At 38.7% G+C, this 23,546-nt stretch overlaps 1 protein-coding gene and 1 long non-coding RNA gene across 4 annotated transcripts in view; one reads left to right on the top strand and one right to left on the bottom strand.

The window, feature by feature from the left end:
* Positions 1–7,219: 7,219 nt before the first annotated feature.
* LOC124224818 (beta-1,4-N-acetylgalactosaminyltransferase bre-4) overlaps positions 7,220–23,546 on the bottom strand; it is a 97,372-nt gene continuing 81,045 nt past the window's right edge. For all 3 annotated transcript variants that reach the window (XM_046637033.2, XM_046637025.2, XM_046637040.2), the window contains 4 exons: positions 17,713–17,952; positions 12,300–12,483; positions 11,757–11,975; positions 7,220–11,543 (listed from right to left, as the gene is read on the bottom strand). In XM_046637033.2, coding sequence (XP_046492989.1) covers positions 11,405–11,543; positions 11,757–11,975; positions 12,300–12,483; positions 17,713–17,952 — 782 coding nt within the window. In that variant the 3' untranslated portion in view covers positions 7,220–11,404. The remainder of the gene's footprint in view (positions 11,544–11,756; positions 11,976–12,299; positions 12,484–17,712; positions 17,953–23,546) is intronic.
* On the top strand, positions 21,399–21,912 carry LOC124224843 (uncharacterized). Its single transcript, XR_006884932.2, has 2 exons — positions 21,399–21,446; positions 21,530–21,912. It is a non-coding gene; the product is annotated as an uncharacterized lncRNA (long non-coding RNA).

The raw sequence follows: 23,546 nt of genomic DNA, 5'->3' as shown, positions 1-23,546 counted from the left end.
ATTTTCGACATTTTTCAGCACGAGGTTTTCGCTCGCCATTTCTCTCCTGTTGGTCCTACGCTCTTTTCGCTGCGATTTCTGGGTTCCTGAGGGTCCAATTGATCAGACAAGGGTCATTCAAATCGAATCTGAGACCAAAAGTTTTTTGCCCAAAAAAAAAGTAAGGCTAACCCCTTACCATTTTTGGTGACAATTTTCGCGATTTTGCAAAGTGCTGGAATCAATTAATTGTAGCACTTTTCCGACGTGATTTTACGAGAGAAACCAATCGGGCGCAGTCCCAATACGCTGCGATCAACGCATCAAAAGTTACAGCCGAAAAACCAGAACCTGAATTTTCGACATTTTTCATCATGTGTTTTTCGCTCGCCATTTCTCTCCTGTTGGTCCTACGCTCTTTTCGCTGCGATTTCTGAGTTTCCAAGGGTCCAATTGATCAGATAAGGGTCATTCAAATCGAATCTGAGACCAAAAGTTTTTTGCCCAAAAAAAAAGTAAGGCTAACCCCTTTCCATTTTTGGCGAAAATTTTCGCGATTTTGAAAAGTGCTGGAATCAATTCATTGCAGCACTAATCGAACGTGATTTTGCGAGGGAAATCGATTGGGCGCAGTCCCAATACGCTGCGATCAACGCATCAAAAGTTACAGCCAAAAAACCAGAACCTGAATTTTCGACAATTTTCAGCATGAGGTTTTCGCTCGCCATTTCTCTCCTGTTAGTCCTACGCTCTTTCTGCTGCGATTTCTGGGTTCCTGTGGGTCCAATCGATCAGATAAGGATCATTCAAATCAAATCTGAGACCAAAAGTTTTTTGCCCAAAAAAAAAGTAAGGCTAACCCCTTACCATTTTTGGCGAAAATTTTCGCGATTTTGGTAAGTGCTGAAATCGATTGATTGTAAAACTATTCCGACGTGATTTTGCGAGAGAATTCGATTGGGCGCAGTCCCAATACGCTGCGATCAACGCATCAAAAGTTACAGCCAAAAAACCAGAACCCGAATTTTCGACATTTTTCAGCATGAGGTTTTCGCTCGCCATTTCTCTCCTGTTGTCCTACGCTCTTTTCGCTGCGATTTCTGAGTTTCTAAGGGTCCAATTGATCAGATAAGGGTCATTCAAATCGAATCTGAGACCAAAAGTTTCTTGCCCAAAAAAAAAGTAAGGCTAACCCCTTTCCATTTTTGGGGAAAATTTTCGCGATTTTGAAAAGTGCTGAAATCAATTAATTGCAGCACTAATCGAACGTAATTTTGCGAGAGAATTTGATTTGGCACAGTCCCAATACGCTGCGATCAACGCATCAAAAGATACAGCCAAAAAACCAGAACCTGAATTTTCGACATTTTTCAGCATGTGGTTTTCGCTCGCCATTTCTCTCCTGTTGGTCCTACGCTCTTTTCGCCGCGATTTCTGGGTTCCTAAGGGTCCAATTGATCAGATAAGGGTCATTCAAATCGAATCTGAGACCAAAAGTTTTTTGCCGAAAAAAAAAGTAAGGCTAACCCCTTACCATTTTTGGTGAAAATTTTCGCGATTTTGGAAAGTGCTGGAATCAATTAATTGCAGCACTAATCGAACGTAATTTTGCGAGCGAAATCGATTGGGCGCAGTCCCAATACGCTGCGATCAACGCATCAAAAGTTACAGCCGAAAAACCAGAACCCGAATTTTCGACATTTTTCATCATGTGTTTTTCGCTCGCCATTTCTCTCCTGTTGGTCCTACGCTTATTTCGCTGCGATTTCTGGGTTCCTGAGGGTCCAATTGATCAGATAAGGATCATTCAAATCGAATCTGAGACCAAAAGTTTTTTGCCCAAAAAAAAAGTAAGGCTAACCCCTTACCATTTTTGGCGAAAATTTTCGCGATTTTGGTAAGTGCTGAAATCGATTGATTGTAAAACTATTACGACGTGATTTTGCGAGAGAATTCGATAGGGCGCAGTCCCAATACGCTGCGATCAACGCATCAAAAGCTACAGCCAAAAAACCAGAACCCGAATTTTCGACATTTTTCAGCATGAGGTTTTCGCTCGCCATTTCTCTCCTGTTGGTCCTACGCTCTTTTCGCTGCGATTTCTGGGTTCCTAAGGGTCCGATTGATCAGATAAGGGTCATTCAAATCGAATCTGAGACCAAAAGTTTTTTGCCCAAAAAAAAAGTAAGGCTAACCCCTTACCATTTTTGGTGAAAATTTTCGCGATTTTGGAGAGTGCTGGAATCAATCGATTGTGGCACTAATCGAACGTAATTTTGCGAGAGAATTCGATTGGGCGCAGTCCCAATACGCTGCGATTAACGCATCAAAAGATACAGCCTAAAAACCGGAACCTGAATTTTCGACATTTTTCAGCATGTGGTTTTCGCTCGCCATTTCTCTCCTGTTGGTCCTACGCTCTTTTTACTGCGATTTCTGGGTTCCTAAGGGTCCAATTGATCAGATAAGGATCATTCAAATCGAATCTGAGACCAAAAGTTTTTTGCCCAAAAAAAAAGTAAGGCTAACCCCTTACCATTTTTGGCGAAAATTTTCGCGATTTTGGAAAGTGCTGAAATCGATTGATTGTAGCACTATCCCGACGTGATTTTGCGAGAGAAATCGATTGGGCGCAGTCCCAATACGCTGCGATCAACGCATCAAAAGTTACAGCCGAAATACCAGAACCTGAATTTTCGACATTTTTCAGCATGTGTTTTTCGCTCGCCATTTCTCTCCTGTTGGTCCTACGCTCTTTTCGCTGCGATTCCTGGGTTCCTCAGGGTCCAAATGATCAGATAAGGGTCATTCAAATCGAATCTGAGACCAAAAGTTTTTTGCCCAAAAAAAAAGTAAGGCTAACCCCTTTCCATTTTTGGCGAAAATTTTCGCGATTTTGAAAAGTGCTGGAATCAATTCATTGCAGCACTAATCGAACGTGATTTTGCGAGGGAAATCGATTGGGCGCAGTCCCAATACGCTGCGATCAACGCATCAAAAGTTACAGCCGAAAAACCAGAACCTGAATTTTCGACATTTTTCATCATGTGTTTTTCGCTCGCCATTTCTCTCCTGTTGGTCCTACGCTCTTTTCGCTGCGATTTCTGAGTTTCCAAGGGTCCAATTGATCAGATAAGGGTCATTCAAATCGAATCTGAGACCAAAAGTTTTTTGCCCAAAAAAAAAGTAAGGCTAACCCCTTACCATTTTTGGCGAAAATTTTCGCGATTTTGGTAAGTGCTGAAATCGATTGATTGTAAAACTATTCCGACGTGATTTTGCGAGAGAATTCGATTGGGCGCAGTCCCAATACGCTGCGATCAACGCATCAAAAGTTACAGCCAAAAAACCAGAACCCGAATTTTCGACATTTTTCAGCATGAGGTTTTCGCTCGCCATTTCTCTCCTGTTGTCCTACGCTCTTTTCGCTGCGATTTCTGAGTTTCTAAGGGTCCAATTGATCAGATAAGGGTCATTCAAATCGAATCTGAGACCAAAAGTTTCTTGCCCAAAAAAAAAGTAAGGCTAACCCCTTTCCATTTTTGGGGAAAATTTTCGCGATTTTGAAAAGTGCTGAAATCAATTAATTGCAGCACTAATCGAACGTAATTTTGCGAGAGAATTTGATTTGGCACAGTCCCAATACGCTGCGATCAACGCATCAAAAGATACAGCCAAAAAACCAGAACCTGAATTTTCGACATTTTTCAGCATGTGGTTTTCGCTCGCCATTTCTCTCCTGTTGGTCCTACGCTCTTTTCGCCGCGATTTCTGGGTTCCTAAGGGTCCAAATAATCAGATAAGGGTCATTCAAATCGAATCTGAGACCAAAAGTTTTTCGCCCAAAAAAAAATTAAGGCTAACCCCTTACCATTTTTGGTGAAAATTTTCGCGATTTTGGAAAGTGCTGAAATCGATTGATTGTAGCACTATCCCGACGTGATTTTGCGAGAGAAATCGATTGGGCGCAGTCCCAATACGCTGCGATCAACGCATCAAAAGTTACAGCCGAAATACCAGAACCTGAATTTTCGACATTTTTCAGCATGTGTTTTTCGCTCGCCATTTCTCTCCTGTTGGTCCTACGCTCTTTTCGCTGCGATTCCTGGGTTCCTCAGGGTCCAAATGATCAGATAAGGGTCATTCAAATCGAATCTGAGACCAAAAGTTTTTTGCCCAAAAAAAAAGTAAGGCTAACCCCTTTCCATTTTTGGCGAAAATTTTCGCGATTTTGAAAAGTGCTGGAATCAATTCATTGCAGCACTAATCGAACGTGATTTTGCGAGGGAAATCGATTGGGCGCAGTCCCAATACGCTGCGATCAACGCATCAAAAGTTACAGCCGAAAAACCAGAACCTGAATTTTCGACATTTTTCATCATGTGTTTTTCGCTCGCCATTTCTCTCCTGTTGGTCCTACGCTCTTTTCGCTGCGATTTCTGAGTTTCCAAGGGTCCAATTGATCAGATAAGGGTCATTCAAATCGAATCTGAGACCAAAAGTTTTTTGCCCAAAAAAAAAGTAAGGCTAACCCCTTACCATTTTTGGCGAAAATTTTCGCGATTTTGGTAAGTGCTGAAATCGATTGATTGTAAAACTATTCCGACGTGATTTTGCGAGAGAATTCGATTGGGCGCAGTCCCAATACGCTGCGATCAACGCATCAAAAGTTACAGCCAAAAAACCAGAACCCGAATTTTCGACATTTTTCAGCATGAGGTTTTCGCTCGCCATTTCTCTCCTGTTGTCCTACGCTCTTTTCGCTGCGATTTCTGAGTTTCTAAGGGTCCAATTGATCAGATAAGGGTCATTCAAATCGAATCTGAGACCAAAAGTTTCTTGCCCAAAAAAAAAGTAAGGCTAACCCCTTTCCATTTTTGGGGAAAATTTTCGCGATTTTGAAAAGTGCTGAAATCAATTAATTGCAGCACTAATCGAACGTAATTTTGCGAGAGAATTTGATTTGGCACAGTCCCAATACGCTGCGATCAACGCATCAAAAGATACAGCCAAAAAACCAGAACCTGAATTTTCGACATTTTTCAGCATGTGGTTTTCGCTCGCCATTTCTCTCCTGTTGGTCCTACGCTCTTTTCGCCGCGATTTCTGGGTTCCTAAGGGTCCAAATAATCAGATAAGGGTCATTCAAATCGAATCTGAGACCAAAAGTTTTTCGCCCAAAAAAAAATTAAGGCTAACCCCTTACCATTTTTGGTGAAAATTTTCGCGATTCAGGAAAGTGCTGGAATCAATTAATTGTAGCACTTTTCCGACGTGATTTTGCGAGAGAAACCGATCGGGCGCAGTCCCAATACGCTGCGATCAACGCATCAAAAGTTACAGCCGAAAAACCAGAACCTGAATTTTCGACATTTTTCATCATGTGTTTTTCGCTCGCCATTTCTCTCCTGTTGGTCCTACGCTCTTTTCGCTGCGATTTCTGGGTTCCTGAGGGTCCAAATGGTCAGATCAGGGTCATTTAAATCAAATCTGAGACCAAAAGTTTTTTGCCCAAAAAAAAAGTAAGGCTAACCCCTTTCCATTTTTGGCGAAAATTTTCGCGATTTTGAAAAGTGCTGAAATCAATTAATTGCAGCACCAATCGAACGTGATTTCGCGAGGGAAATCGATTGGGCGCAGTCCCAATACGCTGCGATCAACGCATCAAAAGTTACAGCCAAAAAACCAGAACCTGAATTTTCGACATTTTTCAGCATGAGGTTTTCGCTCGCTATTTTTCTCCTGTTGGTCCCACGCTCTTTTACGCTGCGATTTCTGGGTTCCCAAGGGTCCAATTGATCGGATAATGGTCATTCAAATCGAATCTGAGACCAAAAGTTTTTTGCCGAAAAAAAAAGTAAGGCTAACCCCTTACCATTTTTGGTGAAAATTTTCGCGATTTTGGAAAGTGCTGGAATCAATTAATTGTGGCACTATTCCGACGTGATTTTGCGAGAGAAATCGATTGGGCACAGTCCCAATACGCTGCGATCAACGCATCAAAAGTTACAGCCAAAACACCAGAACCAGAATTTTCGACATCTTGCAGCAGGTGCTTTTTCGCTCGTCAATTCTCTCCTGTTGGTCCTACGCTCTTTTTGCTGCGATTTCTGAGTTCCTGAGGGTCCAAATGGTCAAATAAGGGTCATATTAATCGAATCCGAGACCAAAAGTTTTTTGCCCAGAAAAAAAAGTAAGGCTAACCCCTTTGTGTTTCTGGCGAAAATTTTCGCGATTTTGGAAAGTGCTGGAATCAATTTTTGGCGCACTATATCGACGTAATTTTGCGAGAGAAATCGATTGGGCGCAGTCCCAATACGCTGCGATCAACGCATCGAAAGTTACAGCCAAAAACGAAAATCTGTGTTTTTGACATTTTTCGCGGGTGCTTTTTTCCTTGTATCTTTTCTCCTGTTGATCCCACGCTACTTTCGCTTCGTTTTCTGAGTTTCTGAGGGTCTGATTAGTTAGGAAAGGGTCGTACAAATTGAATCCGAGACCTCAAATTCTTGGTCGAAAAATGAAGAAAAAGTATGGCTAACCCCTTCGCATTTTCGGCGAAAATTTTCGCGTCTTTGAAAAGTGCCTGAATCAATTAATTGTAGCACTATTCCGACGTGATTTTGCGAGAGAAATCGATTGGTTGCAGTCTTAATACGCCGCGATCAACGCATCAAAAGTTGGAGCCAAATAACGAGAACCAGGGTTTTCGACATTTTTCAGCAGGTGCTTTGTCCTCCGCAACATCTCTACTGTTGATTCCACGCTCCTTTCGCTGCGTTTTCTGAGTTTTTGAGGGTCCAATTAGTCAGGTGAGGGTCATTCAAATCAAATCCGAGACCGAAAATTTTCGCCTCAAAAAACGAAGAAAAAGTAACGCTAACCCCTTTGCATGTTAGGCGAAAATTATCGCGATTTCAAAAACTGCCGGAATTCACTACTACCTCTGTTCAAATAATTACATGGTTCCGAGTCGATGTTTCCATAAAAAAATTTTTTCAAATGATAAAGTAAATGCCGAGGCGCTTCCGATTGCTTGACTTATGTGATGATAGATTTTATGTTTGTATGTAGCCAAAATTCTAGTGATTTTTATTTATGTTTCTTGTTTTTCTAAACAGCTCAAATTCGATTCTGGTTAGGACTATTATAAGTCGTGAGAATTGGCTATATGCGAGCGAATTGGTGTAGAGGTCTCATATATAGACGAGACGTGGATAGGAATTCACGAGGTAAGTCGTACTGGTTTATCATTTATTTCTTGAACCAGGATACTTTGATACAGTATAACTATTAATATCGGTAAATAAAACTACTGTCTTTCTTTGTGAACTTGCCTTCTGATTAACAAGGAGATTATCAGACCTCAGAATCACAGATTTCGCTCAAACTCCTAGGGTTGTTTCTTTGGACCAAAATGCGAAACTTCTGACGTGTAGTTGTATCCATTGGGTTTTCGTTCGCTAGATTTACAATATATCAGGCAGTCGAAAATGCGCAATTCATACTTCACTATGGCTTCGAAATAATAATATTTCTGTTTACACTTGAATCTATGAGAACGTGTCTGCGAAACTTCAAAAGGACAATGAAGATTAATATTTCAGGCGACAATACACAACAGGCTATTTCATTTACGAAAATACAATCAATTTTAAGCCAAGTGAAGAACGGCTCAATGCATGAAACTACATATCAGAAGCCCCATATTTCGAGGCAAAGAAACACCCCCAGAAGTTTCAGCAAAATTCGTGATCCGAAGGTCTGATACTCGCCTTGTAAGGCACAAGAAATTAACAACCTTATTTTCCCTTCAGTGACCGGGGCGATATTTGCACCATTTTAATTTAAGCAACAGTCATGACATCCTGTTGATCGATATCCTCCTCTTGTCAAGTTTCAGGAAAATGACTTATACGTGGCAAGGAATATTTGAAATATTAAGCGAGGGCATGATTCTCTGTCGCGAAATTCGTAGTATGGAATAAGTAAAATATTTTCACTTATATCAGATTAGATTTATCGACAGTGCTTCGTGCATACAAGGGGAAAATGGTGTTAATTTGTTGTTTTTACGTTTTTGTTCTGCTGGCTCTCGAATTCTAATGGTACTTATGTATATACGTATTGTATAATAATTACTTGGTTGCTATTTTATTATAATAATTCTGGATATTATTCACCTTTTTCTAGTGAGTAGTATACACCTGTGGCGACTGAACAAATAGGAAGTACTGCCGTGGTATTATATTCTTGTAAACCAAATTAATTAAATTCAGGTGAAAACATGTTGAACAATTTCGAGATACAATAAACTATCTTCTAAATGGTTTTGGTAATTGATTTGAATTTTGAGGCGTCGCATTGTATTATACGATTATAACTTATTTCTTGTACTTCCAGTTTCTGCGCAATTTTCATTTGTGTAGGTAAACACAATTTCTGTTATGCGGGTCTTAAGAACCATTATAAATACATAGAGACGTACGGCAGTTTTGACTATGGCATTCTTTGTTATTCTTTTTACGCTAAGACTCATTGCAATAGAACAAACATACATAGACCATTTGAGTCGTGGTGTAGCTAATCTAATTATTACATACAAAATTACAGTCCAATTAAGTTTGAATTTTTTACTATGGTGTAAAATTAATCAGACACTGATCTTAGAAATATAAAAATGTTTTTGAAAATTAATTCTGGTTCGAATTCTGTTATTGAAATATACTTTTTTTTTTATGCGAAAAGAAGTATGAAGTATTGAAGTCCCATGAACGTTGGAAATTAGAGTAGAAAATTTGTTGCCAGAGACATTTTGCTCATTACAGCGGAATTGGAAATAAACTCATATATGCTTGATCACGTGCAATGCTTCTATAAATACAGTTCCATTTTTGAATAAAATTAGACCTTGGTAATTGAAATTAAATATGCATCCAATCTTACGGTTGCTACAAGTATGTGCGAAAGAAAAAACTGTCGATATTCGTAGTTTCACAAACCAACGATCAGTGTCTAATTATTATTGATATAATCTGAAGAAAGTTTTGTTGAGCGCAAGACCCATTTTTTCTCAAAGCTGTGGAAAGTATCGTTTTTTCTTTAGAAGTACATTTTAACTTGAGTCACAAAATTGAATTTCGAATAAACGCAATGATTAGTTAGGCTGTAGCGGCGCCCTCATGTCCGTCTGAATTCTGTGAATGATTTTAAGCGTAGGTTTCATTTATGATTCAATGCTGCAATGAACGAGGGTCGGTATATTGTGTTTTCTTCAGATTATCCAGTATTATACTGACAAAAAATTGATATATTATGTAATCCATAGATGAAAAATATTGGGCCTCCTTTTGAAAATATCTCAAGGGGGATAAACTTTTTGTATTAACACTGCTGCAGTGCTGTCAGGTTATAATTGTACGAGAGATTCAAGATGAGATAATAATAATGTCAATAATAATTAAATCACCGTAAATTTCTTTCTTCAAATTCTTTTACTTCGTTTTTTGTTCTTTTCTATACATCAATATTCTCGACTTATTCGGACTTATTAATCAAGTGCAGTATTCACAGCCCATCCTCGCACTTAAATTTTAAGTATCGCTCAACCGACCAACAAACTATATCTCTAGGCTAACTCATTTTCGGAGTAATTTCCTGTTACAGAATATCTCGAGGCATCAGCGGCATTACAGCGAATTGGCCAACTGGGTGCAGGATGTGAAATTGAATTCGAAAATATGATCTATATATTGCATACTACGTCAAGTGATTGTTCGAAAAGACACACATAATCTTGAACAATCCGCTCTATTGCCGCTTGAAACTGATACGGGAATGAATACCCGTATACAGTAAAAGAATTGATAATTCCTCTGAAAGGAATAATCCGCGCGAATTTCAAAAAACGCTACAGCTTATTGAGCGTATGTTACATTTTTTTCTATAACAGTCTTAGCATTCTAGTAAGATCTATTTATAAGAATACATCGCGCACCGCAAAGTGTCCTTCAGGTGTTTTCAACAATGATTTAAATAGTAATTTTAATAATATTAATAATAATAATATACTGATAAAAATAAAATGTGACAAGGTTTATTAACATTTTTTTCCCTTCCTCTAAAACCTGTGTCTTACGCTGAAATATACATCGTTGCATCTATATTCACGAGAAATAATCATCAATAAATAAATGTATCTTCTAAAATTACGATATTTCACTGAGCGTCTTTTTTTATATCAATATCTCAAATACCACATCTGTAGTTGTGTTTATTCGGAGATCTTTCTTTCTGTACATGGTACGTATAACAAAAAGTCGTATTAATCGTTTGGAAATTATAGAGGAAAAATATTTTACAGTAAACGAGGAGATAACAATTGCAAATCGATTTTACACCTCTCTCATGACACATAATATTTTCAGGTATATTTGGCACGTGTGTGTATTACATCGGAATCGTGAATGACGAAAATAATTTGGATATGATTTATGAGTATAAGTTTCGTCAGTTATTATCTAGCAAATGTTACGAATCCTATTTTAAAACTTGTTCGAGATTCTATCTGGATGACAAAAATTACGGAATGACTCAAAGGTTTGGTTTTTTGTTTTTTTTTTTTGTTTTTTCTCATAGACGTATGCTAGAAATCGTTCAATGACGTTAATATCAAATGGTGGAAAAGAGAACGAGCACAAGAAAAAAAAAATACATCAAAACAGTAATCGTGATAAAAAAAAAAAAAAAATAACACATACAAAACACATTAATAATAAATAATGCGGAAAGCGTGAAACCTATTCCTAATACGGCAGAATAAGGATAAATATACATAAAATTATTACGTGAATCGGTAAGTAACTTGTCAGAAATCGGCGAAAGTTATACATAGTCCAGACGATGGCATTAAAAAAAGATCTAAAAACTTAAAACTACATTTAATAATTGTATCTTGGTAGTTTACTTTTTGCCCTCTACGAATGAGTTTCAAGATCTTAAGCTAGCTTCAACTAAATACATATACCACGTTGATAAAAAAAAAAAAAAATAATGAAATTGGCCGCTCTCATTTCGGAACGATTTATCTTCAATGTACAAAGACGTTTACGGTGTCAAATTATGCAGGAAAACAAGACTGCTTTCGCTTACGCGAATTGTGTACATATATGTGTCTGCATGCGTATACATATATATACACATACGCACATACATATATTACTAAGTATATCTGCAATTGATCTTGCAAGAGGAAAAAATTCAGTGTAAATGCACTTCACTATTATCATTTTTAACGCATCCATACCATATGTGGTGAGTCACGTAACATACACACAGACACATGGGGAGGCACACACTCGCACCGCAAGACTCTTATCCCAGCGAATGAGTCCGGGTTCAACGATTAGCCGATCCAAGGCAGCCATCAGCTGGGCTGAGGGGGAGTAAGTTTCACCAAAAGCCATGTGTAAAGTTGTAACTTTTTCTTATCCGCCAATTCGTACTGAAGATTGGTAAGACCGTCGGTTGCAAATCTCTTCTTCCCGCTCTTCAGGAACTCGTACCTTGACAAATGAAAAGAAGGTAAATAAATCGCTCATTCAGTCAATGACAGACGGTGGTGGTGAACTGGAAGATCGTAAAACGTTTTATCGTTTGCTCAGCAAACGTGTACGGCTACCGGATACCGCGATAGATTTATAGTAAGGATGAAGACAAGTAAAAAAACCGTCTCGGCTTGTCGCAGTATGTAATGTACATATGTAATTTACACCCACCTCTTTGGATTTGCCTTCTCCTTTTTGTGAGAGAGCATCTGGTATCTCGCGATATTTGCAGGATAACGCGATATGTGGAGACCGTGTGCCTTGATACGATTCGCCATGTCGTCGTCCTCGCCACCCCAGCCCCAATATACGTTACTAAACCCGTTCACCAGGCGAAATTGTTCCCTGGACATCGCTGATACACCGCCAAATATGTCGGCGTACGGTAGTCTGCGAAACAACGGTAAGCAATGAACATTCGCTAATCGTCACCGAGAAAGCAAATGTTTGACATGATGGGACGATTGCATGATACACTTATCGAAGTTCTTCAAATAACGAGGAGTAAAGAAATAATATGTTCCAATCGTATCAGATCATTCTTATGGAAGTGTGAACATTGCCTTGTTGTTTGAAGTCCGTTGAGTCATGCTTCTGGAGCATTATTGACTGACAATGAACCGATTAATCGTAGATGAGCATAATCTGCAATCTGTATCAGACGTCGCGTTCTCTGAATACAGGTGAAAAGAGCTTAGATAAGGTAAGGTTTACCTGTACTTGAATTTGTCGATCGCAACGGACATGTGCCTCGGCTGTTCTGGGCAAGTGTAGAGGTTTCGGTCATCTTCGGGCAGGAGGTCCACGTCGTGAAATATGAAGCAATCGAAGGATCCCTCCTTCAGGGCTTCGACGTATCCGACGTTCATCAGCATGGCTCTGTTGAACTGCACGGTACCTGTAAAAGTCGAGTTCAACGACACATGTGGTGAATCTATGTATATCTAAAGTGACCCAAAAAAATATCTTTCAGAGCTTGAGGCGTTCTCTTCCTAAGTATAGCTTCAGAGTTTAGTCTGCCGAGTGTTTCCCAGGTATATAATCGTCCGCTTGGACATGGTGAGATACGCCAGAAGCGAAGTGCCTCGAACCTTGCAACAACTTTTTTTCACCAGATATCTATATCTATCTTGTCTGGGTTTAACAGTGAAACCGTCGTTGCGTCGTAGTCTAGAACTCTAGGCAAATACACGAAATCCGAATATGTAGAAACACGTCATGAAAATTTATCAAGCAGCGTATGTATTGTATAAACAGGCTCGTCGAGATCTCCGAGAATTATTACCAGAGTGTTCTCATTCGGAAACACAATCTTCGCGCACAATGTATATATATGCACATACATTCGTCTCTATATTTGCTGTAGAGCAATATCAGAACCCGGTTCCTACCTAGCTACTACAGCTGGAACTTCTGTCTCATTCGCTTCCAATGTATTCCTCCTTCGCGAGACCAAGTAGCGCGTGATATTGGATTTTCAACACAGCCTCTTTCGCTCTATCCGCCTGCACCTTAGAACAGTGCTATCTACGCGTACACGGACTGATCAAGGGTTTTAATATCTATTTTCCGAGTGTCGGGCGTGAAAGTTTTAAGAGGACTCGGCCGGTACCTTTAGGAACAAAGTTATTCCGGTCTCGATCCATGATTAAAACAATACTGAATCATGAACCTTCGCCTGAACCGTGAAAATACTAAGACACCCTGTATATTCCAGGGTATGTCAACCTTAAACTGGACTCGAAGATTAAGTTTGCAATTTTATTCTCTAATCAGTGTAAAAAACCTGAAACACTAATTATTCTTAGAGCTATGCCATTAGTCATTTCCATGAGCTGTATTCTCGTACTAAATGAAAATCAAATTCAACCTAGCACCGGGGAATAATTGCCGCTCTCATACGCACATCGTGATTGGTAATAAGAAGTGTTTTTGAAGAATTATTCGTAGTTCCATCTGGTAAACTCAATCTCGTTGCTTGTAATAGACGGTACGTATGTCTTTTGCCCAACGCAACGGTACAACACCCACGGAGACAGAATAGAGAGGACACAGTGCCGGAGTACGAGAAAATGAGAAAATGCGAAAAAGCGGAAGAAGAATAAGAGAGGGAAGCAAGTCGGAGGCATGTTATTCTATTCGTAATCTACTCTTCTAAGGTCCTCGGAGGAATTGCAGCAGAGGTCCTGGAGGTTGTTAATCACCTGGCGTTAGATAGCACAGTCCTTTGTACGATATACTCTAATCGCTATTACTAAACCTTCTGAACCTCCCACCAATGGCACAAAGCCACTCTACGCGAGTCGATGCTTTTTGTGACTCATCTATGTATGCGCGTATATATGTAGTTTGCACATGCCGTTACTCGGTCGAAACATCCTCTCACGATCAGACTCGGCGGCTCCTTAACCACAAGAAATATGAATTTTATACCTGAACTAGCAACGTCGTCGCGGGTATAAACTGGCCACCTCACAAAGAGCGTCGGGTAAGATGTGCCGGATTCCGCATTCATTGATCGTAATAAACCGGAAGTGCCGCTGCCGCCTTTGTTATTATACCGAACCAAAATGTTTGATAAAAATTAAATGCGTTCTTTTGTTTAGGCTCCATTGAATTCGTTGGTGTGGAAACCCTTGCGACGGTTGGGACAAATTTTTTTTTTCTTTCGGTTCGACCTTTCGGTTATGTATATAATAACTGCTATAAGATCATCGATGCACTTGTGAACCAAATACAATATTTCGCTAGTGTTGATAATATATTGTCTTTTTTACTATCGCCATGCGGCGAAGAGGAATGCGGTGGTTACGCGCTGAGGTAATTCAAAGCCACAGGCGAAGCGGTTTGATTGTGTAAACATTTATACCAATCCAAGTCTCCGAGATGTTCTATATATGAGATCAAACGCGATGTTTACCGATTAATATGGCAAACCGGTTTTCGGAGATGGTCTAAAGTCAAGGTTACTCACATACACGCACACAAGGTTACAGTACAAATCATTACATCGCGTTATTTTGTTTAAACCTGTATATAACGAGGAAGTGATCGCTTTCAAATATCGAGCGTATTCTGCGATTTTGCAATTTTCGCACAGGTTCAGTAATGCGCAATCCATTATCCAACAAAAAAAACAATGTTTCTTCTCAAGTCGATTCAAATTCGTCCTTGCCAACGGAATTCAATCAACGAGATTTCGTGATGTCAAGAAATTCAAGAGATAAAACAGTCTTCGATACACTCGCGATACATAAAAGAAAGAATATGGCGAAGCTTTCATTTGTGACGGCATTGGCATGCAGGGAACGAGATTTTTCAGGAGTACAAGTCGCGCGTTATCCACTCGGTAAAAGGAATCGATTACTTCAGAAGAGAAATTCCCTTTTTAGACTACAAATATTCATCCGTCCGGTTGAATCGAGTTGAAAAAACATAGTAATTCGAGAGCACCCATAGCTTGCTGACTGTTCACTTTTCAAAAGTTATTATAGCAAATGGGAAAAGATGTCGAGCTGCTTCTCTAGTTCAAGATGAGCTACAGTCTCGGAGCATCATAATTGAGTTTCGACGCCGTTTGTTATAAATTAAAGCTGAGTTAAAGCTGCGATGGAATTTCGGTTTCCTCCGTCATTCACACACTCACTCTCTCTTCTTTCTGCTTACTTTTGCTAAACTGCTACTCCGCTGTTATTTATCGCCATGAAGCATCATTACCGTTCTCTGTCACATGTGTTTGTTCAACATTGCCATGAGCAATAAATTATCTATCTATCCATCCATCTATACGTCTATCCATCTATCTGCCTAGCTATTTGTGTATATACCTATATTTATCAACGCGTGCATAAATCGTTTGTCACTTCGGCACAAGGTCGTAACAAGAACTCGGTAGTAGCACGATAATTGGCAACGACGCGTGCATATGTATACATATATACTATACTACATAGTTTAATAGAGAGCGCCGAACAGTTTAGCAGTATATCAATTGTGTAACGACGGATTATCTCTTTATTAGCACATTTTCACTTTCGTCACAATTTGTCCTCTTAGATCTAATTACCAGAACACAGATCATGTAATACTTGTTTCGAAGCTAGTAACTGAAGGCCTTCGACACTAGTTTGATGTTGTTTCAATAATTTATGCACTCGCTAATTCATTGCTTATACATGTGTGTATATCTGTTGAATGACGTTATCACGTTCACAATAACGCTTCAAGCAAAAACTCGTAACATATGACACGTCAGAAACAATTTTATGACGAGCTTTATAAACGTGTTAAAAGTCTGGTCATACATTTATTTATTAGTTATTTACCAGTTACCTAACAACAGAGATCCTTTGACCAGATAGCGTATTTCATTTCATTAACTCTCAAATATTTTTTCTTTTCCATTCTTCAAGTTTTTTACTAATACAGTTTTTACTTTCCTTCGATACTTTTAGTTCCTTTAGTAATCGATGAAATGTATTTATAACTCTGATAAGCTACTAGTCTCAGAAATATAATCACGTATGCAATTATACGCAGAAGCAAAAACAGTAACTAACGTCGGCATAATATCCTATGGATTAATATTACAAGAAGAAAAAAAAGTAAGTCCTGAGATATGTAACCGAACTTGTCCGATATATGATGTAACCACTTGTGAAGGAATTGTCAAACGGTTTTGAGTATATATTTTTTGAGGTATAGCAAAAATGAGGCGATTCCTCGATATCGAATGGATTATCTAAGCCGTGTAGGTAAAGCCGACATTCGAATTGGAAAATTTCGTATAAGAATCGCGAATAAACTAAAAAAAAAAAAAAAAAAACTAGCGCATGAATTTTAATTCAATCGTTACCTCAACGGAGCCTAAATAGATGTAAACGTAGAGCGTACCTACAGGTACTGCAATGCGGCATTCACCCTTCCGTTTGTCCTTCTATTCCCCGCTGCCGAGGGTGTTACATAAAACAGATCTGCAGTCGCTTCCGGTTAATGGAAGGGTATTTCCGCGGTGCAACGCGTTCGCAATCTCAAGTGCAAGCTGCGACTAAAACTAAAAATAGTACCCCGGAATTAAAGCTGCAATGCCACTATCGGTTGGTAAAAAAAGCGCGGTCGATGCAAAAAATTACAAAATAAATGTCCGAAGATGTAATTGAAGTTGTGAGCACGAATAAATTTCGATCGAAAAAACTTTCCTCGAATATTTAAAAAAAACACCGTTGATAGCAAATTTATGAACTTTAAAGGAACCGCGGTATTTTATGATCTTTTCAGTTTTTTAAATTTTAGTGAATTTATATCTTACTTTCATCGCAGATCCTAGACCACCAAGTTTTTAATCAGCTGGTTGATTAATCAAAAATTATGTTATATTACCGTGAGATAGATTATTATAACTATCAACTATCATATATTTTAGTGAAACAATTTTTGCCTTAATTGGAAATCTGTTTCAGGCAAAGGAGTGATTAATTAACGTAATTAAAATGAGCTATTATTCATCAAATTCGAACAAACGATACGGTATGGTGTTAAAAAAAAAAAAATTCAATAATGTTATCTCTACAAGGTTACGAATCGTACTTCATGATTTAATATCAGTGCTTCAATTTTTTTAAGTCACCAGGGGTTGTTTTTTAAACGAAATTAGCGCAATCAACTATAGTTACATCTGATACCGCATTTCCTCCGTTCCTTTTAGACCAACGGATAGCGGTAACACGTCCTTAAAGTTGCCAAACCTGAATGCAATTTCAATCTAATTATGTAAATGTGCGAAGCACTGCAGGCTGATTTGCAATAACGACCAGGCGGGCGTTTTATAAGCCAAGTAATCTAATGCCAAGAGGGATCGTAATTCCAATTTCGAACAACCGTCGACCTAATTGGCTTTGCGAGATATTTACTTGAGACGTCGTCCGCAATTACCCTGAGAAAGGAAAAGCTCGTACCGAAGTTGTTATGCGCGGAAAGAGAGAGGCGAATGCGAACGCCGGCAAATCCGAGACTATTTGAGTAAAAACTTGTCGTTACCCTTTGAGGAACTGGTGATAATTGAATTTGGATTGAACCTTTGAGGAACTGGTGATAATTGAATTTGGATTGAACCTTAATTATGACTCACCCTCTTGTTCCACTATAAAGATCGTGTAGTCGATCTGCTGGCGAAGCAGAACCGGGTGAAGGTTGTAGAGTAGAATTAATAGATGCTGAGCCCTGGCTCGATATGGCACCACGATTGCTACGCGATAACGAGCCTCGCAGTCCTTTGGGAAACCCCTGCCACCCATCTGGAGCCTAGCCGAGAAGAGCTTCTCGACCTCCGCAATCTCTGGAGGCTGTTTTGATATCGCCACTGGTCCAACTGAATGCATAAATTTGCAAGGGGTTAATAAAATAGGAGGAAAATTGTTCAAAGTTTATTATTTCAACAATTTCAAGGCGTAAATGTACAACACTGAGAAAGATCAACTGTTCGTTCGTGAAAATATTTTCTTTAAGCAACGAATATTTAGTATAAAAATTCATTTCGAGCGTCAGAATATTCTCCGAATCATTTTATTTTTATATCTCTAGCCAAATATGTTTGATTATTTTCGGGTGCTGGCAGACCATTTTCTCTCACATTTCCCCTACATGATATGAAAACTTCAATAAAGGTGAGAATAAAAGTTTAATCGAAGATCGAGGATCGAACGGGGCTTGAACCCCGATAAATTCCAGGCCTAACCGTATAAATTTTCAAGATATTTCGAGGATCCTCTGCAGCTAGGAAACTGTCAAATTATCTGTATAACAATGTCACGCGGGGATTGGAACCCCTGCAGATAAATGGCTGGCATCCTGTGAGATTTTGTACATCAGTATTATCACTGGGGGTTCGTTAATGGATCAAGACTGACTCAATTTACCGGAAGTTTGTCCATGTCGCAGCCAGTGAGGGTCGAAGAAAAAATACAAAGAATAAAGAAATGAATTCAAAAAATCCCGCAGTATCCTTGTATATAAGAGAAGGTCACGAGGTAATATAAATATGACTCTTCTCCCTCGGGCGAGCTCATTATAAAATAACAGGTTTTACCCGCAGGAAGCTGTCTTTGCGCACCGTCACTGAAATTATGGTAGGTATGCAAGGTTACGGAATTACACTTGACACCTCGATATAATTTATCGAGATTTTGTGAATATTTTTAAGTAATTTCGATGCTTCACCTTCTGTATAAGTTAAGGAAAAAACTGTATTTTGTTCTTTCTTTTTTTAAACACGCATGTGCAAATGCCAATTCAATATATGTGTATATATACATGAGTTACACGACTATCCGAGGAATTAACTTCCATAATTACTTGGTCGATGCAGTTCGTTTATGATTTACGAAAATACACGAGAAAAGAAATAAATTTACCAAAGTGAACTCTTCACGGCATATTCGAGAAATAATAAGATTGAAAAATTATTGACGGGCTGCCGAAAAGGAAACTGAAACAGGATTTTGCCAATTAAATCGTAGTTTTATATCAAAGGGTTGAGTATCATGGAGAGTGTGCGTGCGGAACCTTTAGCTATCGAATGTTTAAGCAGGGCTTTCATAGCTAGGCACAATGGCGATGGAAGTGTTCTTGCTGCACGTATTGACGCTGGCAGCAAGCCGAACAAAGAAAAGCGTTCACGTTTGTTCGCGGAATAATGGAAAGTAATGTTTGATGTACAGAGAAGTTGTCAGGTGAGTCTATGCATACGGTAGGAAGTAAGGTTCTGTCGCAATCCTCTTGGCCGTGGAAAAGAAGAAGGTACTCGAGAAAAGCCTGAGAAAAGTATAAAAATTTCTTTCGTCTTTACTTTCTACCTCTCGACTTTTCACGCTAAAGCCAATATATGAAAATGTGAAGCCTGAACAACGAACGTTGTAAGAGTAAAAAGTCACGGATACTTTTCTCAGTAACAAGCCTTTCGGAAAAATCAAAATTATTTGAGTGGTATACGTTTATGTTCGAATTGTACCGGTTCGTACGACTTGTGATTTCATTGGCACTCTCAATGTCAGCATTCATTAGGGTTCGAAGGCACCCTCAAAAGTTAATTCGATTTTGAAAGCAGGGCCTGGTTACCAAACCTCCGCAAAAGTTTGCGCTGATCTTGGACCGAATTCGAATTTAAATTTGATTTATTTAAACGACTGTATTTACCAAAGCCAGAGTCATACGCTTCCTCGTAGAGCTTGTGATACAGCTAATTATAAGACTCTGAATTATGCCCGCCCTTTTACGAAAATCCACTCGATCTTTATGAGTCATGTTGGTTATTCATTTAATAACGATCGGGTCAAATAAAAAAACATTTGCACTGCGAGTATTACTCCGTAGAATATATTGCATAATTTTATTTAACAATAATGGAGGTTAAATGAAGTTACACAGAACGTGGTTATAGTCAAGTATACATACATATATCACATAACTGGGCGCGAAGAAGACACAGAGGGTACTGTGATTGGAAATGAGTGACACACCAAGTTAGTTAAAACAAGTTATTGAAACTGGGCTTTCATTTGACTACCCATCTGATATATTACCATATAATTTAATAGGCGCGAACATTCAAATATTCTCAACACGTAAATCTCAACATACTGAGCCAATACTGATTCGGTCCGGACAAGCCTTGCATGAACTTCGCCGAACACCAGAAACAAATTGACCGAACTACTGTCTAACTATTGAATTTTCTGGACCACTGTGACGTGGATGAAATAAGCAAATGCCAGCTATGCCACCTTTACTTTACTGTAATATACGCTCTATTTTTTTTTTTTTTTTTTGAGCTTTGCTCAGAAAAAATATTAAGCCCTTGATGTAACCCTAGTCAGGAACTTGACCGTGTGATTATGCTTATAGCGTGAATACACGGTTTCGTGGCAGAACCATTTTTTTGCCGTTAAATCGTTACTTTTGTACAATCTGAAACCACTCTGAGTTCGCGAAAATCTTTGAAACAGTCTGAAATGTTTCTAGAAATTTGTTCCATGCTTGGAATTGGAATTGCACGCGTCAAGACCTTACTCAGCTTACTGATTGCGTTACGAATAATTTTCGACGCTGTCATTTTTAAACACTTGAACAAACAGGCTGAAAGAGTAAATGAAATATTGTGCTCCAGTTTTGTCAGAGTCGTCATAATTTTTTCTCGAGCATCTAGCTGAGCTCTTCCGTTTTTTTGTATAAACAATAAATTTCAACAGTCTGGACAATTATACAAAATAAACAATGTCGACACATGGGGTAAATCAGTTTAATGAGGCGATTGTGCATTTAGCCTCTCGAAAATACAACCTGGATGATGTTCATTAACGGTGGAGAATTTATCTTCAGAAGCGATATTTCATCGAACTTTGGCCCGGAATACCTTATCGAGGAAGATGTGATTCTCGTAGTCTTAAACTATTGCCTACGAGCATTAGGATATTTGAGCATCGGTGACACGGTGGCTTCCGGAAATTGGGGCTTGAAGGACCAGGTCCTCGCCCTGAAATGGGTTCAGGCTAACGTTGAGTACTCTGGCAGCGATCCTGATCAGGTGACGCTGTTTGAACAAAGTTCAGGCGCGGTTTCAATTCATCTTGTGACTATGACGAATATCACGATTGGTAAGGGCAAATTCAGTTGACACTCAGATACAAAAGGTACTTATGGCGGGGTTTTTGTTTCTTTGCAACGAGTCTTCAGCCAAATTATAACGACTCAAGGCCCATATCCTTCGTGACAAAGTCTGGCGTACATATTTTCAAGTGCAATACATCGGTAGTGGTATACAATGGTGAACACTATGTTAGAATTGTGGACGTCGTTTGCTATCGAGGGGTGAGTTGGTTTGGCTGTTAAACATGAGAGTCGATCTGTTGCTAGCAATCATTTCAAACCTCAACTCAAAAACATATCTCCAGGAGACCCACGACTTCGGCTTTTAGCTGCGACACGAAGTGGGAACCGTTTTCGATCGCGACGGACAACGACCTTCGCATCGGAAATATGGCCGATCTCGCTCTCACCGTTGAATATTCTTATTTCAAAGAACGTCTGCAGTTTTGGGATGACTTGAAAGCTAAGGTGCCGTTATAATCAGCGCGCTGAGTTTACGCGATCCCTCATTTTATCATAAAATATCTGGAACGCACGTCTGGTACATTGCTTCATATTGGCAAGTTTTTTGCATTTTATTGTAATCCTCAAGGCATGTGAATCATTCTAGCATAGTTCATGCTGAGGGTAGATATTATAATTTTTGTTAACGAAAAACATGAAGACGAAAGTAATGAATGAACTCAAACTTGTATACCTTTTTGTTTAGCCCTCAAGCAGAAGAACAAGTTCATTTATCCCCGGTTACTTCTTAACTCAATAATTTTATCACTAATCATCATCAATTATCATCAAAATATAGGTACGAAGAAAGAGCCGGTTTTTAACCATTTTTAAGCCTCTGTAACTTCGCAACCTCAAGGGTAAAAAAGAAAACAAAAATGGCACAAATAGGCACAAGCGAGTACCATCTAAAATATTTATTGCAACGTAGGATCCAGATTCACGCAGGTGAACGTCTGTTGCGAGTCCAGAAGCTAGTTAATCTAATAGAAATCATGCCGGTGTTTTAAGAAAATTCTAAATAGCGTAAGAGTAGTTGTCCAGATTTTGTTTTTACAAGTTTATTCTGTATTATTCATTTCCCTGCCGCGCTTCGTTGTTTTCAACCAAGGTACAGGAATTCACAAAGAACGATAACTTAAGTTGATTTATGGTTCAGACTTTCATTTATACTAACTTTAAAACCTTCGCTTGGGGTCGGATGCCTAGTGTAATTGGTTTTTGTGCTCGCGCGCTCGCTTACTAGTTGTCAGTGTTTTACCATATGACATAGTTGTAGGGGAGACTGGGACACGATGGAGTCCCCAAAAAATTCTGGTACTTGCTTCACAGTATACAGAATGAACAATGTTTTGTGCATGTGACGCAAACCGAATCTGCCTGTAAGATTTTTTCTATATAATGTGACAAATCACATTTACACACGCATGTAAGTATAACGTATTGTGATTTTATAACAATAAGGTTCGTCAAAAAATACCACAGAACAATCAGTTAAGTGCTGACAGATTTGAAACACGACGTACAGCAATTTTATCTCTAATTGAACGACGTTATTGTCATGAATTCCTATGTATACAATGCTAGCCACTCACCAATTGCAATTTGTTGATCCTGGTCGTTCGATTTTTTATCAGATTCAAAATGTAATCTGAAGCATGCAGATTGCTTTGATAGTAAATAAAAAATGGGTGCGTGTACTTATGTACGCGCGTAAGAAGTTATACTTCTTTGGCATCATTAAAAAACAATAAAACAAATAACGGATGTCTTACATTATATTTAAATAATCTATTAAATTTTTGTCACGAACTTTTTATTAAATGTTCTATTAAATTTATTTCTTTATTTTGTAAATATTAAAAAACCAATAATAAATATTCAACATTGATAATTTAATAATATTTAGTATTAATTATATTAAATAATGATATTTTAATTTATATCAATAAATAATACATACGGATAACTAACCTCAATTATATTGGAGCACTTGAAAAAGTATTTTAGCACAATTTTTTCACTAATATTCACAAATTTTTCGAGACTTAATGAATTCGGTTGAGTGGGCAACTTCATCCTGTTAATTTTGTGTTACAATTTTGTGTTACAGTGATGCGCGCGCATCTTGAAATTTCACTCTCATCAGTTTTTCATAACGCGCCTAAAGAAGTATAACTTCAAAAACACGACAATTTCAGTAATCAAACCTGTAAACTTGAAAATTAGTCCGGAAGGTCAAAAGTCACCAGGTCAAGGACCTGGACAGCTAGAACTACGGAGCGCTTATCCTGAAAGTCGAGTTTCACCAGGTAGCGG

The sequence above is a fragment of the Neodiprion pinetum genome, chromosome 1, assembly GCF_021155775.2.
Source record: "Neodiprion pinetum isolate iyNeoPine1 chromosome 1, iyNeoPine1.2, whole genome shotgun sequence".
In the NCBI taxonomy this organism is placed as follows: Eukaryota; Metazoa; Arthropoda; class Insecta; order Hymenoptera; family Diprionidae; genus Neodiprion; species Neodiprion pinetum.
The sequence above is the reverse complement of the archived record's forward strand: the minus strand, read 5'-3'. Positions and strand labels throughout refer to the sequence as shown.